At 41.9% G+C, this 22,123-nt stretch overlaps 1 protein-coding gene across 1 annotated transcript in view; it reads right to left on the reverse strand.

Moving 5' to 3' along the window:
• The window catches only part of LOC139550750 (cadherin-12-like), a 39,556-nt gene extending 17,881 nt beyond the window's left edge, over window positions 1-21,675 (reverse strand). The window contains exons 1-6 of the mRNA XM_071361872.1: window positions 21,239-21,675; window positions 10,011-10,434; window positions 6,551-6,845; window positions 2,519-2,638; window positions 1,660-1,827; window positions 1,080-1,267 (exon numbers count right to left, since the gene is read on the reverse strand). Coding sequence (XP_071217973.1) covers window positions 1,080-1,267; window positions 1,660-1,827; window positions 2,519-2,638; window positions 6,551-6,845; window positions 10,011-10,253 — 1,014 coding nt within the window. The 5' untranslated portion in view covers window positions 10,254-10,434; window positions 21,239-21,675. The remainder of the gene's footprint in view (window positions 1-1,079; window positions 1,268-1,659; window positions 1,828-2,518; window positions 2,639-6,550; window positions 6,846-10,010; window positions 10,435-21,238) is intronic.
• Window positions 21,676-22,123: the final 448 nt, after the last annotated feature.

Genomic DNA, 22,123 nt, shown 5'->3' on the forward strand with positions numbered 1-22,123 from the left:
CTTTGATATACTTATATCGAGGTAACTCACAGAGCTGCACGATACACACCCCATCTGTGAATAATAATATAATCCCAGCCCAGACGAGACATGCACTCAAACCCAGTTCAAAAGCTTTGGTGCAACTATCCACTTATGTGAAGATAGGATACCAGTATTTGGGAGTCTGTGGGCCACAGAGAGAGAATAATCTGTTGTAAAGGGGCTTTCTAAAGGGATTCCTGCTTGTCACATCCCATCAGGAGTTGTGTTGTCTGATCATAGCCTCAAAGGTATTCATTTTAGACTAAATCCAAACACATCCATTCATTTTCCTGAAAAAAATATCCAAATACATTTTTAGACTGCCAGAAAATAGGGATCATCAATTTCTCCATATTTCCTCATGGTTAGGTTCTGAGGATGGTTTGTAGTTGTAATAAAAGTATCAAGGCACAAGGCGAGACCCAAATGCAGACACAGGAGGCAGGTTGGAGTCTTACAATGTTTATTAATCCAAAGGGGTAGGCAAGAGAATGGTCGTGGACAGGCAAAAAGGTCAAAACCAGATCAGAGTCCAGGAGGTTCAGAGTGGTAGACAGGCTCGTGGTCAAGGCAGGCAGAATGGTCAGGCAGGCTGTTTCAAAGTCCATAAACAGGCATGGGTCAAAACCGGGAGGACTAGAAGAAGGCGAATGCAAAAAGCAGGAGAACGGGAAAACCGCTGGTTGACTTGGAAACATACAAGACGAACTGGCACAGAGAGACAGGAAACACAGGGATAAATACACTGGGGAAAACAAAAGACACCTGGAGAGGGTGGAGACAATAACGAGGACAGGTGAAACTGATCAGGGTGTGACAAAAATGATATATGCAGCAATTATCTATTAATATTTCAAGGCCTAAGTAGTATGTTAGTTTAATTATCTAAATGAGCACAGCTTTGCTCCTGATCTATCATAACAGACCTGCAATTCTTACTTGAGAAACTGGCCCAAAACAGAGCGCGATGGAGGTCATTTGTGGACCTTTCCTCAACATAGAGTAAAAGGGTTCAAGTAAAATAAAGTGATTGGTGAAGGGTTGTTAATTCCTACCTCACTGAGGACTATGATTCCCTCTTGACTGTGCCCGTTGGAGGTGATGTTAAACATGTGTCCTTCATCTCCAGGAACAATAGAATATTCCACCTCTGCATTCTTCTCAGAGTCCATGTCATGAGCTCTGATCTTCCCCACTGCTGAGCCCACTAACGAAGACTCTGGGACCCTGAGGTGGAATATACCTGCCGTACAGTAAGAATAGATTCAAATGTAGAAATACAAAAGATGTCATTGGCTGCTTCTTGTATGAGTCAAGTCTCGGCTCTAGTTTTATGTAAGGGCCAGAGACTCACTTTACCCTCTTTTAATAACGTGAAGCCTATTTATACAAGTATCACTTCACTGGTGTTGCTAAACCATTGATTATATATAAACAGCTCATACAAATATGAATTACCTAATTGTAATTGATTAACACTAACACTAGTTAATTATTAAAGTAACATCTAGTTGCCTAGAGATATGATGAGATCCCTTATGTGCAGAAAGATTCCCTTTCAGTGCCCACAATATTGTTAAATTCATTGGGTAATAGCAAACAAAACCATAGTCATTAAAATGCAATTTGGCACACTTTTTGAAAACCTGGGTGGGTTGTCGTTGACGTCGCTGAGGGTGATGTTGATGGTGGTGGTTCCGGCTAGTCCTCCCAGCTGACCGCCCATATCCTTTGCCTGAATAAGGACCTGGTAAAGCTCCTTCACTTCACGGTCCATGTTAGGCAACGCAGTTCTAATAACCCCTGTTCAAGGTCACAAAAACCAACAGAGAAGATGTGAGAGTGTGTGTGTGTGTGTGTGTGTGTGTGTGTGTGTGTGTGTGTGTGTGTGTGTGTGTGTGTGTGTGTGTGTGTGTGTGTGTGTGTGTGTGTGTGTGTGTGTGTGTGTGTGTGTGTGTGTGAGAGAGAGAGAGAGAGAGAGAGAGAGAGAGTCAAGCAAGAGTAAAGAGTAGTGAGGGGGAGAAAGAGAGATGAGTTGTGATTATAAGAGATTGAATCCCCTTTGATGTTTGTCGAAGGAATAGAGAAGAGGTGGATTTTGACTCATGCATTCATTTGGGAGAATGTTACACATCTGTGTAGGATGTCATAAAAGGGAGAGCTTTGACACTGAGCAAATACTAATCTGACCTAATAGTGCCTCTACCTGTGTGAATAGCGTTTGATCAGGAGTGAGTCTCGTGGTACGGGTACTAAAGGGTCACAAGTTGCCACCGACTACGAGTAATCCTGATTGAATGTGTTCCCCTATACTCTCAGTCCAACTTCAGCTGCAATATAATCTCAAACTATTCACAATAATCACATATTGCAGTGGTACAGCTTTACATTTTGCCATTGTAAAGGCCGGTTACACATATAACTCTTTTGGTTTTCAAATCTCTCCATTTGACATTGTGGATGTGCCTTGATTTCAACTATGTTGTGATCTCACCAGTTTTGGAGTCGACTGAAAAGTAAGGCTGTCCATGTAGGATACTGTAGACGATCCGTGCACTATTCCCATAGGAGGGGTCGTCAGCATCTGTGGCAGTCACCTGCATAACAAAAGTACCTGTCCATCATACAGAGACAAAAGGAAAGAAATTGTTAATAAAGAGTGTTATTTTCATCACTTCGAGCATTACATCATAAGAATAGTACATGATTCTTTTGAATTCATCATTAAAAATGTAATGATATAATTTGACAAATTCTGGCGTGCAATGTAACCTACATAGGCCATAGGACCTCCGTACTGAACTGGTGGACCGCGGACCGGATCCGGACCATGAACGGCGTCAATACGGACCGCAGGCCCCCCCCCCCCCAAAAAAAAAAACCCTGCTATCATGTAAACACACATAAGACATGTAAGAATGGATAGAATTTCAGCAAATTAGCTCTTAAACAGCGGGGGAATAAAATGCTCTGCCACATGCAAAATGTTTAGAATTGCGGGAAATTAGCTTTAAAACTGCAACATTTTCTCTCCACCAACAAGAGAGGTGTGAACAGTTTGGGGTCGCATGGGTTGCGAGGTGGGGGTTTGTTACTACGCCGATAAATTACCTTATGCATCCAGATCTTTGCCACCTGCAGTAGGTATCACACCCTGATCTGTTTCACCTCTCTTTGTGATTGTCTCCACCCCACTCCAGGTGTCACCCACCTTCCCCATTATCCCCTGTGTATTTATACCTGTGTTCTCTGTTTTTCTGTTGCCAGTTCGTCTTGTTTGTCAAGTCAACCAGCGTTTTTGTGTCTCAGCTCCTGCTTTTCCCAGTCTCTCTTTTTTTCACCCTCCTGGTTTTGACCCTTGCCTGTCCTGACTCTGAGCCCGCCTGCCTGACCATACTGTCTACCCCTGACCCTGAGCCTGCCTGCCAAACCTGTACCTTTACCCCACCTCTGGATCGTTGTCCTCTGCCTACCCTGACCCTGAGCCTGCCTGCCATCCCGTACTGTTCCACCACCTCTGGATCGTTGTCCTCTGCCTACCCTGACCCTGAGCCTGCCTGCCATCCCGTACTGTTCCACCACCTCTGGTTACTGACCCCTGCCTGCCTTGACCTGTCTATTTCCTGCCCCTGTTGGATTATTAAACTGTTGTTAATTCGACGTTGTCTGCATCTGAGTCTTACCTTCATACCTGATACTAGGAAGTGTATGTGACCGGACCGTCTCAAATAGTACCCCTGCTATAGGATATCTAATGTAATTCAAAGCAAGATATTGAAAACTTGGCTGAACTTTTTTGATCAAGGCTGAATCTGAAGATTCCTCTACATGGAGTTTAGACTTCATGAGAATTAAGAGATGATGGTCTTAAAATCTAATTGTTAATATAACTTTACTTAATTGTATTTATCAGACAGATAGATGGGAGAAGTTATGTCACCCAACAAAATTATTGAATAAAGTACAGGAAGCATATTAAGCAGGCATAACTAATATAAAGACTAGGCCTTTAGTGGGAAGCACGAGGTAGAGGTTTTCTTATTTCATTTCTTATTTCATTTTCATATCCTTGTTTCTTTTGTTTGTGTTTCTGCGCTTTCACCACAGGAGGTAGGTGGCACCTTAATAGGGGAGAACGGGCTTGTGGTAATAACTGGAGCGGAATTAGTGGCATGGTATCAAATACATCAAACGCATGTTTCCATTTGCGCCGTTCCGGACATTATTAAGAGGCGTTTTCCCCTCAGCAACCTCCTGTTGCTTTCACTGACCGCTCATGTGTGCTCTACTGTGTGTGCATCCTAGAGCGTGGGTGAGTATTTGTGGCCACAGTTGCACGATTGTCAGTATTTTCAGCATAGACTTAGGACATGGCATCATAGACATTGCATCATTGTATCTGTCTCATTATGAGAGCATGGACAGCGCCATTGACGCCATCTTCATTTTGAAGCGGTCAATTTTCTTCTTCTACTACTTCTGAGTTGGTAAACAAACTGTAACAGTGCATACTGCCCCCTGGAGTGTGTTGTTTGAACAGGTATAAAGCCAAGGTTTGCGATTTACTGCCACCTGCAGTTATGGAATGTTTGCTCACAAGTATAATTAGTTGGCTGATCCCTCCCGATGACCCGGATGGGATCATGTGATCCTTCCTTAACCCATAGGAAGTCCCATCCAGTTGATTATTTAAAAATAGTTTAAGTCCTTAATGGTGCTGCCAATGCTAAATACAGCCTTTTTTGTTTTTTGACAGCGGGGCCTCGTTCAGTAGCCAAACATTGCTGAACATTGTGGATATGCCACGAGTAAAGACAAAGTGATTCCTTTTTCTAAATGTCAAAAAGGGGTGTTGATTCTACATAGCATATTTCTATCTGAACGTACCAAAACGTTGCATCCTGCTGAATGCACCCCTGGTCTGTTTGTCAGGTGGGCGGTCACATTTGTTTGCAATCAGAGGACCACTTGTTTGAGCCCAGTAAGGGGACAGGGACAGTGGCGGAAGAGAAGCCGGTAGCAGCATAGTGACACAGGTAACATGTACATACATTTCTTTAGAGCATAAGGAGAGTAATACATATATGATGATCATGCTACCACCTTTCGGTGACAGCTGTGGTTACTGATAATGTGTCAGTATGACTCCATTGGTTGTCACTAAAACTGTCCTGTCACCAAAAAACTGTCCTCTCATTAAAGCCAATACTATTAACATCTACTGGCGCTGGTGAATCCTTACCACATACATGTGCACTCTCTTTGTATAATCCTTTCCTCCTACTTTATTAACAAAATGTCCTTTCCTCCTATCCTAGCTTCCTTTCTGCCTTTTTCTATCTTCCTTTCCTCATTTCCTAGTTTAATTTCCTTGAAACCTTGCCTTACTTTCCTCTCCTCCTTTGGTTGCCCTGCTCCTTTTCTTTTCCTCCTGTTCTAGCTTCCTTTCCTCCCATCCTTTGATTTTCTAGCTCCGCTTCCTCCTATCCATTCCTGTTCCCTTTCCTCCTTTACTAGCTCCTTTTTCTAGGAAAGGAGGAAAAAGAGATAGGAAAGGAAACTTGGAAAGGAAATAAGGATACCGGCAAGGAAGTTAGGACAGGATAATACGTAAGGAAGTTAGGAAAGGGGGGAAACAAATCTAGGAAAGGAAAGGAGAAGAGAGAGCTAGGAAATTAAAGAAGGAATGGGTTTAGGAAAGAAGGAAAGGAAGTTAGGAAAGGAAAGAAGGAAAGGGATTTAGGAAATGAAGATAGGCAAGGATGAAAGACTCAAACCTTACTGAGATTGACTCAACTTCTACTGAGAATGACAGAAGTCTTACTGAGACAGACTCAATTTCTACTGAGACTGACTCAACTCTTATTGAGACTTAATATGGATACCGTATCCATGGTATCCCACCTGTGCTCAAAAGAGGTAGGAGAACTAACTGCTTTTACTTTGATTTAATATCAATTCAGTGTTTTGTACCACTTAATCATTTTGTACCACTTAAACACGGACATAGAATGTATCATATAAAGACTGAAAATGTTTGGCTTTAGGCCAAATTGTTAGCGATCTTTAGGTTTCTACCACTGCTCATGGTGATCAGTGCACGGTGCAAACGTTTAGAAAAATGGCACGGTTTGTTTGAGACTAAAAACATTTGTTGAGTCCAGTCCACCACAATAAACTGTGAATGAATGTCACCTGCTTCAATGTGTGTTTTTTGTATAAAATAATGGACTTTATTCCTTTCCACTGCAGAAACATTCCAACACAAAAACACCAATGCCACCTGACTGCCATGACTTGAAATGAAACCAAGCAACAACAACCGTTGCATATCATTTCAATTGGAGTCAGATCTCAATCATATGATTCTTTGAAGGTAAAATTCATAGACAGTAGAACATAGACCTGTATTCCTACAGGATTCCCTTCAAATACCCTAGTGTAGCTTAATGTCCAATTGTCATCATAGCTTTACTCCATATGGATTTGTATAAGCCAAAAAGTACTTTATAGGTGCCTTTCTTACCCCCTGGTGACATCTCTGGGACACTGGCTGTATATGGGCCGTCCAAGAACTTTGGTTCATTGTCATTGACGTCTTGAATTTTTATGATGAATTCAGACTCAGGCTCCAGAGGCCTGCCTGTGTGCATGTCCACAGCCTGGGCTCGTAACGTGTAGTAAGACTTCACCTCTCGGTCCAAACCCATCAAGGCATGGATGTCACCTGTCGTCTGGTCTATGGTGAAGATGGTTCCGACTCCTTCTCCTGATAGAGTGTACTTCACGTCGCTGTCGCCCCTGTCCAGGTCAGTGTGAAGCTGCATAGAGAAAACATGTTGTATTTGTCAGTGAATCAAAGTAGGAATACACATGTACTTGGCCTAGATCTTTATGTGACTTGAGCATAAGTGCATACTGTGGCTTGTTTGATGGATGACAAGGGGACAAAGTTTTGTTGCTGAACTGTGTCTATTTCCTCCTCGTCATTCCTTCCTTCCAACCGTCACCGACCATATGGAAATGCTGAGGACATGTTGTGCCCTTGATAGATACATATAGTGGCAGAGCACAGTCCCCGAGTCAATGAAGACATCCTTTAGTTGACCTGTGGCTTGGTTATCCCATAAAGGGATTTATTACTTAGGGTGGAAAGCAAGGCTTAGGTTTTACATTGCAGATAATCCATGAGCCACAACAATAACGATAAAATGGGATGAGAGTCCCAATCTATTCCCTATGTCAGGGGTTGGCAACTAAATTCAGCCGCGGGACGATTTTTGGTCATGGGGCTGAACCATAATTATAATAATTCGCACATTGCAAATTGACCACAACTAAGCACAAAAAAAGATTGTATTTGAAAATAAGAATCATTTCATACCTTGATTACATTGAGACACGATCACGTATGTCTATTTCTTTACTCGTGGGAATACTTTCCTAAATACTTTTTTTTTGTTGCTCATTTCCTTGTGATTTTTTTACTAAAAACTTTGGGGGGCCACGCCTGTTTTTGCTTGTTGCCGACCCCTACCCTATGTAGTGGACTACTTTTGACCAGGGCCTATAGGGTTCTGGTCAAAAGTAGTGCACTATATAGTGAATAGGATGCCATTTGGGACTCAGATGGTGATTCAGTTTCAGTATGCAGGGGACAATAAAACCCTTTCTATCCATGAGATGAATGGTTTATTTAGAAAATCAGTGAATTGAATGTAATTAAATCAGAAGGCTGAAGCTCAAGACACGTTCACTCATTACATTGTTTTATGTCCATTCCCTCACCGTCTGATGTACCTCATTCAGCAGGCAGAACACGATTTTACTCTTGACAGTGGGTTCGGATATAATGAGTTTTAAAGTGAATCAGATATTAATGGAATTTGTGGTACACCAATAAAAACGAATGAAATCTACACAGGAACAATGTCTGGATTAAAATAAATCGGGAGGAAATAAATATTTTAATAGAATATTTAACAGTATCCATCCAGTGCTATAATGTAGAGGAATCACTTGTTTCCTGAGTACAAAGCAGTGTTGGGATGGGTGTATCTGTCGGCATCAGGCAGATATAGAAAAGAATGAGGTGTTGATATTTAGCTGAATCCATATACTATGATACAACCTGTGGTCTGTCTGATAATTTGTCTTACTGGTTCCCCTGTATGTGACTAATGTCTCATTGTAAAGGTTATTCACCAATAAGGAATAGTGGGCAAGGGGTCGATATATCCTTGACCAAAAAGGTTTGAGATGTGAGCCTTTTTCATGATTGAAGAAAATTATGATCAGTTTATTATCTGATGCAGCATTTCTCTGCAATACATAGTCATGTGGGCTAGTGGCTATACATGTACTGGTTTTCTACTTTGTAACTGCAAACATGCAATGCAAAATAGTATGATAGCCTAAGTGACATGTTGTAGTTTAAACTGAGAAGTGTCTATCCTTGAGAGACCCAACAAGAATGCTTAAATGATCATCAGTACCACAAACAATTTAACACAGTGATTTAGACTAGAGAGAAGCTTAGTGTGTTTTAGCTCAGACCAGACAAGCCCACTAGCTCAGTCTTCCTTGCAGATGGCATTTGCTTAGTACGGGGCCCAGTAGCAGACTTTTTAATTGTACAGAGTACAGTTGCATATAGCTGTTTTCCCATAAGGCTTGCTGAATGTCAGATCCAGGGGCACAAGGCAAGCTGGTGTTTAAATTTGGGTCTTTCACTCTTAGCTGGTCAGCTTTGTCTGTGTCTGCCTCTACAGTTGCATAATACATGGGAACAAACCCAGCAGAGGAGCTTTCGGCAACGTGGATCAGTGGTGCAGTCATTTTATGTCTTCAAAATGCTCACACAAAGGTGTGCGATTAATGATAGAAAATGCTTTATCTCCTGTTTTAGCCAGGAAGGCTGTGGCCATTACCTGTTGGTAAATTCAAAGTTGTCATTTGTATCTGTTTATAAATCATAGTGTTGTCTTGCTAAATCTCTTTACAAAGGCGACATAGAAACAATAACCAAAGCAATGGCCGAGGAAAGTCTTTGGGTGCAAATTATCATGTTATATTGTAATATGCCTCTGTAGGTTTCCTAAATAGAGTAACAGAAACCATTAGACAGCTATCTCTAGCCGGAGGGGGATTCATGAACTGGCAGTCAGATGGTTTTCAAGACAGATTTGGTTTATGTTCCCTTTTCCAAAATTGCTGCTCACAGTGATAATCAAGGTCCTGATCCTTCACACTGTCCCCTATTAACCAGCAACAGATTAATCAGTGGTCTCAGGGCTGGCCAGTTACGACTTCTGCCATCCTCATTCTCAACACAGACACTGGTTACATTCAGACACTGGTTACATTCCATTTGGGGATGCACCCACTGTGAGGAGTGAATCACTCAGTAATTGTAGCATCTGTTTGACAATGTGTGGATGCGACTATCCCATCCTTCCTTTCTCAGCCAACAGAAACACATCCAGCGGGACTGTGCGTGCTGAGAAAGGCTGTGGTAGATTGCCTTGGCATCAGCAGCTGACAAGTCAATCTAAGCCATTATTTCATTTGAGCTGGAAGTGCCAGATTCCAGAATGGTTCTTAATGCCTCTTAAAATTTGATTTGGTACTGCCCAAAAATCCCTTTCACTTCCTCTGTGTGTGGATAATTAGAGCCGATGCTGAGAAAATTGCAAAATCGCAGTCAGAAGCGATCAAGCAGCTCAAGCAATTAGATGTGATTCGTGTCGTGCTGCTTGTATTCCTATATTCTTTAAGTCTTAACGGACAGCGGCACAAGCCTTCGAACTCCTCCGTTTGATTTCTGACCTCAAACTGTCATCACAAGAATAAAGACAGAGGTTTACATTGATTAGTCTTAGAGAACCATAACATTGAACTTATGTTGCCTTTCTTTTCCAACCTACTGTGGGAAAGTTGATATAGATAAGTCTGAATTGAATGCTTTAAAATGATGGTGGCCTTACCTTTCCAACATATTGTGGTTCCGATCCCATATATTCCTCCAGTACAAAGAACTGGTTCCACACCCATCCTCTCTTCACCCTCTGAACCCCTGACGCCACATGTCTCCTCAGTCCCAGTCCTTCCACACCCCTCAGGTGTTGCTCTCTTCCCATCCTGCTTTGGGGCGGCGCGTGGAGGGGAGCCAGGAAACCTTTGTCCAAGAGAAACCAAAAGACCAACAGCAGACCGTTCCTTGTAATCATTGGTAATCTGGGCAGTGGAGTATCTCTGTTGAATTCCAGTGAGAGACTGTCAGTGAGACAATATCAGCTGGGTTGTAGATCCAATGAAGAAAGGGATAGGAGGATGTTGTGGTGACATGGGTAGATTGGTCTCCAAGATGTTTGGCTTCTCACTCAACTAGTCCCTCATTACCTAGGTCTCCTGGTGGAAAGAGGGAAGACATGGGCTTACTTTACAATGCAGTTAAAGTAGTTACAAGACAACATGGAAAATAATCTTATCCACCAGCCAATTGAACCTGTCTCTCTTTCTATATGTGGTAGCAATATAGCCTGGGGACGAGATTACATACAAAGTACTGCATTGAAATAAACAGCAGTACTTCATACAGTCCCAATCTTATAACTGGCACATCAGTAACTCATCATCATTATTAACAAACTCTGCTACGATTATATCTACTCATTTTGAGGTCAAAATGCACTTTCTATGTTCGTCTAGTCAACCTTGACAGTATCTTACCGGAGGGATTTTACGGATAATGATTCCGGAAAAATGAAACATGAGCAAATTGGTCCTCTGGCGTGCATTTAATTCTGCGAGTCAGGCTATGTGAAGTTAGTGGAGCAGGAGCAGACATCAAACAAAGTCACACACACAGAGGAAAGGGAGATGAGCAAAAATGACGAGACTCCACATCCAGAAAAATCACTGTAAGGGAGCATGAAAGATACAATATATTGTGCCAGTGTCCAGGAATTGGTCCAAACATTGATTTTACTTGAAGTGACTGGAGGAAACTGGAGGAGGCAGTGCCAGAGCTAGATGTCAAGGATCCAGGTTCTCTGTCAGTGTTTTGACTTTCTAATTTACTTTGCATAAAGTATGTGACATTCCTGCATTTCTAACAACAACTGCATACTGGAGATTAGAGAATAGTTTACATATTGCATAATTAACTAGAATTCCTGTCACCTTTTGACTTGAAGGGGATACTTTGTAGTCCCCTTCAAAGACATTGCACACTAGTTGTTGTGAAGGCTTATGTCCTCACCCTTAATATCTGGCCATGCCCCTCCCTTGCCACTCACCTCAACCCTCTCCACTCTGTTCATTAGCACCCTCCAGTCTTCCTTATTTCTGTTGGTAAGTGCATGGGGGGGCCAACTTATATTTTCCTTTCCATTTTGTGAGTGACTGACAAGTGAGTACCTTTCATTATTGAAGAATATGTATACATGTTCATATTAGGATCCTTGTTAAAGTTAGTGTATATTCTGCATGTACCATTTCCTGTCAGTCCAGCATTTGAGATGCATTTCAGTTATCCATTTTGCACTTGTCAGTCATGCTTGTATGTTAAAATGTGTTTGTATCCCCCTCTTGTATTTCCCTTGTAAACCTCAACGTTATCCTGCAACTGTTCCCCAAGTGCTCCTGTGTCTGTGTGTGCAATAAACCCCACTATTTCGATTCTTGCTTCATCTCTTCGTTTCATCTGCCTTATTGACGCGCCATGGTGGCATTCTGAACCAGTCAAAACTTATTTAAACAGTCCACCTCTTCTAAACTAGTGTTAGTTGTTAACAGTGCAGCGTCTGTATGCATAGCACTGAATGACAGCTGTAGGCCCACTTCCACTGATCCCGCCCCTCATCCCTCTTTACTTCTATCCCTCCCCCCTACAAATCTGCTTCAACAGACCGGTTTATTTTTAGCTTCGGGTTTATACAAATTTACAGTAGTTTCTCTCCTTCATTGTGCGATGGTAGGCTATATTCCCTGGTTAACAGGTTATTGTGCATCCATGTATTCTCTGGAGGCTAAACCCCCGCTGTTCTTATCTGTCTGGAAGGCAAGTCCCAAGATTGTACAAAATGTCCTTGTATCGTGCCACACTCGGCTATTCCATATCCCACTTTCTGAGATTGAGTGATCACCGAATGATGACAACATCAGACTGATGACGTGTTGGATGATCTTGTTGATTATAGTACCTGCATCCATATTACTTTTTGACACAAATTATATTGTTGTGTCCTATAAAGTACTGTTTGACTTAATGAGTAGGCCATCATAAGTCATCACTGTTATTTTACAGTTGATGTGAGATGTCTTCTGTAGTTTCTGCCTCCAGAGCAGAAGGCCTAATGAGAACAGACTTGTGTGTGTGTGTGTGTGTGTGTGTGTGTGTGTGTGTGTGTGTGTGTGTGTGGAGTGGGAGCCTGCATGGCACTAATACTGGCAAAGGAGGGCACAACCAACCCCCTTACTGCACAAACATGTGACTTAACAGACAGCCACCCCTAATCTGATAGTGGGGTGTTAGATGCCCACTATTCTCCCTTAGCTGTGCTCAGGTGACTACATACACCATAGACATTAGGTCACACACACACATTTAGCTCAGGCCGATCCATCTCATAGCCGCAGCTCATGAACTCCATGAGCAGCAGATTTTGATTCACATGGAAAATAAATCTTAATCAACAAATGTTATTGAATCACATCAACGCGTTCCTCTAATCAAACTGAATAGCACCGAATAATTTCAAACTGAAACGTATTGTTCCTGTATCGTATTGTTCCTGTATGTACAGTACATTCGAAAAGTATTCAAACCACATTTCGTTACGTTACAGCCTTATTCTAAAATGGATTACATCGTTTTCCCTCCCTCATCAATCCACACACAATACCCCATAATGACAAAGCAAGAACAGGTTTTTAGAAATTTTTACAGATGTATTAAAAATGTAAAACTGAAATATCTTTACTCAGTACTTTGTTGAAGCATCTTTAGCTGAAATTACAGCCTAGAGTCCTCTTGGGTATGACGCTACAAGCTTGGCACACCTATATTTGGGGAGTTTCTCCCATTCTTCTCTGCAGATCCTCTCAAGCACGGTCAGGTTGGATGGAGAGTGTCGCTGTACAGCTATTTTCAGGTCTCTCAAGAGATGTTTGATCGGTTTCAAGTCCAGGCTCTGGCTGGGCCACTCAAGGACATTCAGAGACTTGTCCCGAAGCCACACCTGCGCTGTCTTTGTTGTGTGCTTAGGGTCATTGTCCTGTTGGAAGGTGAACCTTCAACCCAGTCTGAGGTCCTAAGCGCTCTGGAGCAGGTTTCCATGAAAGATCTCTGTGTACTTTGCTCCGTTCATCTTTCCCTCGATCCAGACTAGTCTCCCAGTCCGTGCCGCTGAAAACATCCCCACAGCATGATGCTGCTACCACCATGCTTCACCATAGGGATGATGCCAGGTTTCCTCCAGACGTGACGTTTGGCATTCAACCCAAAGAGTTCTATCTTGGTTTTATCAGACCAGAGAATCTTGTTTCACATGGTCTGAGAGTTCTTTAGGTGCCTTTTGGCAAACTTCAAACTGGCTGTCATGTGCCTTTTACTCAGGAGTGGCTTTCGTCTGGCCACTTTACCATACAGGCCTGATTGGTGCAGTGCCACAGAGATGGTTGTCCTTCTGCAAGGTTCTCCCATCTCCACAGAGGAACTCTGGAGCTCTGTCAGAGTGACCATCGGATTCTTGATCACCTCCCTGACCAAGGCCCTTCTCCCCGATTGCTCAGTTTGGCCGGTTGGCCAGCTCTAGGAAGAGTCTTGGTGGTTCCAAACGTCTTACATTTAAGAATGATGGAGGCCACTGTGTTCTTGGGGGCTTTCAATGCTGTTTTGATACCCTTTCTTAGATCTGTGCCTCACACAATCCTGTCTCGGCGCTCTACGGATAATTCCTTCGACCTCATAGCTTGGTTTTTGCTCTGACATACTCTGTCAACTGTGGGACCTTATATAGACAGGTGTGTGCCTTCCAAATCATGTCCAATCAGTTGAGTTTACCACAGGTGGACTCCAATCAAGTTGTAGAAACATCTCAAGGATGATCAATGGAAACCACATGCACCTGAGCTCAATTTCGAGTCTCAAAGCAAAGGGTCTGAATGCTTATGTAAATAAGGTATTTCAGTTTAGAATTTTTAATAAATTTGCAAACATTTCTAAAAACCTGTTATTGTATACAAAAATACAAATAAATTATACATTTTAGAATAAGGCTGTAACGTAACAAAATGTGGAAAAAGGGAAGCGGTCTGAATACTTCCCGAATGCACTCGATCTATCCTGAATAAAAATATACATTTTTGGTCTCATGAGCTGAAATAAAAGATCCCATAAATGTTCCATATGCACAAAAATATTATTTCTCCCAAATGTTGTGCTCAAATGTGTTTACATCCCTGTTTGTAAGCATTTCTCCTTTGCCAAGATAATCCATCCACCTGACAGGAGTGCCATATCCAGAAGCTGATTAAACAGCATGATCATTACACAGGTGCACCGTGTGCTGGGGACAATACAATGCCACTCTAAAATGTGCAGTTTTGTCACACAACTCAATGCCACAGATGTTTCAAGTTGAGGGAATGTGCAATTGACATACTGACTGCAGGAATGTCCACCAGAGCTGTTGCCAGAGAAGTGAATGTTAATTTCTCTTTCATAAGCCGCTTCCATTATAATTTTAGAGAATTTGGCAGTACGTCCAACCGGCCTCACAACTGCAGACCACGTGCAACCAGGACCTCCAAATCCGACTTCTTCACCTGCGGGATCGTCTGAGACCAGCCACCCAGACAGTTGATGAAACTGTGGGTTTGCACAACCGAAGAATGTCTGCACAAACTGTCAGAAACCGTCTCAGGGAAGCTCATCTGCATGCTCCTCGTCCTTGCTGATGTCAAAGTTGTGAACAGAGTAGCCCATGCTGGCGGTGGGGTTATGGTATGGACAGGCATAGGTTAAGTACAATGAACACAATTGCATTTTATTGATGGTAATTTGAATGCACGGAGACGCCATGATGAGATCCTGAGGCCCATTGTCGTGCCATTCAGCCCCTGCCATCTCCTCATGTTTCAGCATGATAATGCACGGCCCCATGACGCAAGGATCTGAACACAATTCCTGGAAGCTGAAAATGTCCCAGTTCTTTCATGACTTGCTTACTCACCGGACATGTCACCCATTGAGTATGTTTGGGATGCTCTGGATCAACGTGTACGACAGCGTGTTCCAGTGTCGCGCTGCATGAGGCAAATGGTCGTCACACCAGATACTGACTGGTTTAACGATCCACACCCCTACCTTTTTTTTAAGGTATCTGTGAACAACAGATTCATATATGTATTCCCAGTCATGTGAAATCCATAGATTTGGGCCTAATGAATTCATTTCAATTGATTGATTTCCTTATATGAACTGTAACTCAGTAAAATCTTTGACATTTTTGCATGTTGTGTTTATATTTTTGTTCAGTGTATATAAGTATTGAATCGTCTTGAAAGGGTTAGATGCACATCCCTAAAAGACAGCCACCCCTAATCCACCAGTAGTATCCTTTGGGTTGAGAGATGTGTTGTGAGATGTCCAACAGCATCCCTTGAGAAAGGTAGTAGCAGAAACTTCCAAGATGGCTGTACTATATTGAATTCAAATGTATAAGACTACAGCAAGCAAGAACAAACTTGTATTTTTTGCATGTGCACCCCATCTCTATATTGAGAGATGTGTCACGACTTTTAGATAGAAACGAAGAACAAGGAATACAAGGACATAGACCATTGCAAAGCATAAAATACTTTTGATGCTGGATCAATATTCAGAGACAAAGGAAATGGTATTGTGTTCGACTGCAATTGTGTTACATAAGAGTCAGTTTTTCATATAAAGTAGAACCCAATATGAACCAGCACAGCCTAGGAACAGTGTTGGCATTATCGCATCAACACATACGTACATATGACCCTCTGGCCTGTATACTGTACAGTACGGTAATGATTTATCCTCAGAGAATTTTTATATCTTTAAAGTCATGGCCAAAGGCACAAACATCACAAACATTTATTTAACCTTTATTTAACTAGGCAAGTCAGTTAAGAACAAATTCTTATTTACAATGACAGCCTACAGCGGCCAAACCCTAACCCGGACAGCGCTGGGCCAATTATGCACCGCCCTATGGGACTCCCAATCACGGCTGGTTTTGATACAGCTTGGAATCGAACCAGGGTCTGTAGTAATGCCTCTAGCACTGAGATGCAGTGCTAGAGCCCCAAGAAAGGATGGTCTGAGATGCCCTTATAGACCATTAAACAATCTGTACTGTATGTTACTACATAATTATCACTCTCTCACACACACCACACACTCTCCCTGAAACATTTGCAAATCCTCCCAAACACAAATGTCATCAATCATCCTATGACGTCAAACCAGCTCTGCTGCCCCAGTTGTAGAAGAATTTAGGAATTCTGGTTTGGAATATATCAACACAATTTATCACTGGGTTCTCCACTGCCGACAGTTTAAGTGCTAAATCACAGTTTATCATTTGAATTTGGAATTTTAAGTTTTCAACAAATATGGCCAATTATCTTTATGGGTTGACCAACTTATTTAATGTTGTGTGGACAAGTTAGTCAACTTACTGCATTACATGTATGCAGGGCCGGCTCTGCCAATAAGCAAAACAAGTGGCCACTAAGGGGCCCCCCACCAAGGGAACTCAGTCAGGGTCTCAACTTACCAGTTATAATATTACAATACACAAGGTGCAATTTGTAAATTTGGTAGTGCATCAGCAGTTTTCTTCTTGTTATGTCGGTCCCTGATAGTCACTCAATTAGCCAATTTTTTTGATTGATAGGTAAATTAGTCCTGCCAGCTATCTAAACTTTGCAGTAATCCTGGCCGATTTACCGACAGGGCACGCAGGACACATGCACAGGGGCCCTGACCTCCAGGGGGCCCCCAATGATTTTGTTAGTCACCCTCACCCAGATATTGTATGATCACGGCAAAATGTGTAGAATTGCAGGAAATTCTCTTTAATACTGCAACAACAAAAACATCTCCAATCCATGGCAAAATGTGTAGAATTGCATGAAATGTGCTTTTAAACCGCAAAAATGTATCTCCACCCCATGGCAAAATTAGTATAATTGCATGAAATGAGTTTTAAAACTGCAAAGAAAAATCTGCCCGTCACAAAATGTGACTTGTTTTAGGAAACTAAGCTTATGTCATGCATCACTACTTCACATGAGAGGCATATTTTTATATCACAATGCATTTTTGGGCAGAAATGCCTTCTGGAACATGTGAACTTTCATGTGCCTTAACAACAAACTTGTATACCTTCTGTAAATAAGAATACAATTGTTAAATTATGAGCCTAGTTGGTTTAGCCACGGAAAAAGACAGGAACCTGTCAGGACCCGGTGTGAGAAACAGTCACTTAGTAAACTGAGCCACTAATAGTCGGCAGAACCCAGAAGATGAGGCAGACACAGCAGTACTAGAGACGGTGGTTTAATAAAGTAAAAAGGAAAAGATCTTCAGGCAAAAAATATAAATCCACAACGTCAAAAGTAATTCCAAGAGAAAAAATGTATATCCTCCAAGACACAAGGAAAATCCACAAAGTGGTAAGAACAGCAGGGAAATAAACAAACCTCAAAAGAATAATCAAAAATAAACAAGAACAAAACCAGAGTACCTCAAGAAAATCCAACTAGAGAAACAAATGTTCACAGCATGGCTGGGGCTGGGTGCTAACATACAAACACAGAGCAAAGAACTGAGGAACACTAAGGGTTTAAATACTTTCAAGGGAAATGAGGCACAGGTGCAAATAATAACTGGAACAAGGGAAAAAACAAAAGGGTCAAAAAAGCACAATGGGGGCATCTAGTGACCAAAACCTGAACAATCCTGGCCAAATCCTGACAGGAACCTTCCTGCTAGCCATGATTGGCTTAGATAATGGAAGGGCTGGACATGCCGAGAGATGAGTTAGGATTGGTCTGCCATGTAGCTCGCTTCTGTCAATAACATGAGCTGCTTACTATGTGTAGGTAATCCTTTCTAAAGCGGCTTTTTTGAAAGATATCACGAAGAACTGCACAAGTGGCTCTCCACTTTCTGGAGGACCACGTTTTGAAATCAGTGGAATTCCTGGTGTGAGCAGAGTATGATAGCTAAGGAGATGGAGAAAATGTTGTTTGATTGCAAATGTGGAGGGAGTTGAAAAGAGAACACAGAAGGCTGTTGTATAAAACTGGATTACATCTTCAAACTAAGGGCAACCATGGCATCCGTGACAGAGAGGGATAAGCGTTCGTCCATGTATAAGGGTAAGAGAGTCTAGCTAGCTACATTTTCAGATATTATATCTTTCTAATTTTGTCAGAAAGTAATTTTCATTGCAAGTTAAAGCACACTGTTAGCTAGCTAGCTAACGTTAGCTGGCTGGCTGGCTCGCTAGCTAATGTTATGAGTATGATCTGTGTAGTAATGTTATTCGTATCTCAGATCCATTTGCATTGCTAGTTAATGCCTAATGTTAGCTAGCTATGAAGGGTAGTAACGTTATGAGTTGGTATTAAAAATAAAAATAAATTATTTCAACTTTATTTAACCAGATAGGCCAGTTGAGAACAAGTTCTCATTTACAACTGCGACCTGGCCAAGATAAAGCAAAGCAGTGCGACAAAAAAACAACAACATAGAGTTACACATTGGATAAACAAAAGTACAGTGAATAACAAGAGAAAAATCTATATACAGTGTGAGCCAATGGAGTAAGATTAGGGAGGTAAGGCAATAAATAGGCCATAGTAGCGAAGTAATTACAATTGAGCAATTTAACACTGGAGTGATATATGTGCAGATGATGATGTGCAAGTAGAAATACTGGTGTGCAAAATAACAAAAAAAGTAAATAAAAACAATATGGGGATGAGGTAGGTAGTTGGATGGGCTATTTACAGATGGGCTGTGGACAGCTGCAGCGATCGGTGAGCTGCTCAGATAGCTGATGCTTAAAGTTAGTGAGGGAAATATAAGTCTCCAACTTCAGTGATTTTTGCAATTCGTTCCAGTCCTTGGCAGCAGAGAACTGGAAGGAAAGGCGGCCAAAGGAGGTGTTGACTGGGGATGACCAGTGAGATATACCTGCTGGAGCGTGTGCTACGGGTGGGTGTTATTATGGTGACCAGTGAGCTGAGGTAAGGCGGAGCTTTACCTAGCAAAGACTTATAGATGACCTGGAAACAGTGGGTCTGGCGACAAATATGAAGCGAGGGCCAGCCAACGAGAGCTTACAGGTCGCAGTGGTGGGTAGTATATGGGGCTTTGGTGACAAAACGGATGGCACTGTGATAGACTGCATCCAGTTTGCTGAGTAGTGTTGGAGGCTATTTTGTAAATGACATCGCCGAAGTCAAGGATCGGTAGGATAGTCAGTTTTACGAGGGTATGTTTGGCAGCATGAGTGAAGGAGGCGTTGTTGCGAAGTAGGAAGCCGATTCTAGATTTAATTTTGGATTGGAGATGCTTAATATGAGTCTGGAAGGAGAGTTTATAGTCTAGCCAGACACCTAGGTATTTATAGTTGTCCACATATTCTAAGTCAGAACCATCCAGAGTAGTGATGCTAGTTGGGCAGGCGGGTGCGAGCAGCAATTGGTTGAAGAGCATGCATTTAGTTTTACTAGCATTTAAGAGCAGTTGGAGGCCACGGAAGGAGTATGGCATTGAAGCTTGTTTGGAGGTTTGTTAACACAGTGTCCAAAGAAGGGTCAGATGTATTATGGTTCATTTTCTAAACAAAAGACTCCACTATGCAAGTAACCATTTCACTGTACCGTTTACACCTTCCAACAAGCTAGAAGTGAACCAAAAACATTATCTAGAAAGTTGCATTTAGTTGCTTGGTTTGCTAGACTGACATATACTAAATCCAACAGATGGATTTATTGGTGTTAAAATTCACCAGTTATGCTATTTTGGACCCCCAGTCTGCTGTCATTTTTGTGTTTATACAGGGGCGGCAGGGTAGCCTAGTGGTTAGAGTGTTGGACTAGTAACTGAAAAGTTGCCAGATCAAATTCCTGAGCTGACAAGGTAAAGATCTGTTGTTCTGCCACTGAACAAGACACTGTTCCTAGGCTGTCATTGAAAATAGGAATTTGTTCTTATTAACTGACTTGCCTAGTTAAATAAAGGTAAAAATAATGACAAGTTTGAGTTCGGACAACAATAGAATTTCCATGATGTCACTGCAACCACTCTATACAGACATGTCAATAGAAGTAGTATAAACCAGCCTTTAGTCATGAAATCTTTGGTTGTACACTTCCATACTCACTGTTTAGCACATGGCCTCACATGTGAATGCACAAACCACGTGTCAGCAATATCTGTGCTAAATCCCGGCAATAAAATCATGTTGAGTTTTTAAGTGATTTTGAAGAAAGTGGAGAGTCAAACATTATATTGTAGCCTACTCACATATTTTATTAATGCAGTGAAGGCAAAAAACGGCACTTGGGCACACAGTGCCTTCATCAGGATTTAGAAAGGAAAGATAAAAACAGAAAGTCAAAGGAAAGAAAACTGAGGCAGTTGTCTTCTTGCATGTATTTGTGTTTACCTAGACACAGAAACAATACCATGGAGCTTTATATGGAATTCTGTGCAATTCTTTATCTGGCATTTGTATACCTGCACCACTTGCATCAGTTTCATCCAGTGCAGATCACTGAGCAAAAGACGACTGACTGGGCTGCTGCATGTTATCACTTCAAATGCAATAAAAACAATATTTTAATCCATGTAGGCATACTCCATGGGGCTTAATCCAGTTTGGAGTCATGTTAGTAGGATGTTTTCGGGTGGTGATATAGACAGATTTGGTTTGCTACTGTACCAGTAATTTCTTATTTCATTACTGTCACACTTTACTGTCTTTTCGTTATCTATCTTATCTTTGTAAAGATAAAATATTCAGTTCAATTATTATTTTAATGAAACAGTGAAATTAACCCAGTGGGTATAACTACTCCACTTCTCTGTTATGTAATTGTAGCATTTCATCCTCACAAAACAAACAAAACAACTAAGGTCCGTAACAGTGAAACATACCTTAACTGTCTCTCGTCCGGCTCCCAGGCTGGTGGGGTTAGACCAAATTAATCCAAACGTCTGATGGTAAAAGCGATGAAACTCCCTTGCGAGCAAAGAACACACTCAGACTTACAGCCCTTCAAACACATTCTCTCTCTGTCTCTATCTCTCCCGCTCTCTCTGTCCCGCTCTCTCTCTTTCCCTCAACCTCTCTTTTCTCTCTCTCTCTTTCAGTCTCTCTCTCTTTTTCACTCTACCCCTCTCTCTTTCATTCTCCCTCACTTTCCAAGGTTCTCCAATACACTTTGTTCTCACTCTTCTCTCAGCAGACGAGTGTGGAGGAGAGATAAAAAAGGAGCGATAGAGTATAAGCTGTATGTAGTAGTATTGTATGCAGGAGTGCTCAGCAGTGCACATAGCGTAAAGCCAAGTTGCAAGCCCAGCACTCTGATGGGCTCCTGTGCCGTGTTGTGAATATATTTGAGGTGGGTGTCAAGAGAGTCTCGATCCCTATGCTGGTCTGGAATCCTCCTCCCACCTCTAAATTTCTGGATAAGTAGAGGGGAGGAACCAGTGATGTGCTCTGTCGTGGTCGTCATCTGAGGAGTTTACTTGTGCCCTGAGACTTTGATTGTAAAGAGCCTCACCATGATTTATTGCTAATGCAATTACTGATACAATTGTTGTGTCATAGGGTTTTATTTTTTTATTTATTTAACCTTTATTTAACTAAGCAAGTCAGTTAAGAACAAATTCTTACGTACAATGATGGCCTACCCCGGCCAAACCCTAACCCGGACAACACTGGGCCAATTGTGCGCCGCCCTATGGAACTCCCAACCATGGCCGGTTGTGATACAGCCCAGGATCGAACCAGGGTCTGTAGTGATGCCTCTAGCACTG

This window comes from Salvelinus alpinus, chromosome 23 (assembly GCF_045679555.1).
Source record: "Salvelinus alpinus chromosome 23, SLU_Salpinus.1, whole genome shotgun sequence".
Lineage (NCBI taxonomy): Eukaryota > Metazoa > Chordata > Actinopteri > Salmoniformes > Salmonidae > Salvelinus > Salvelinus alpinus.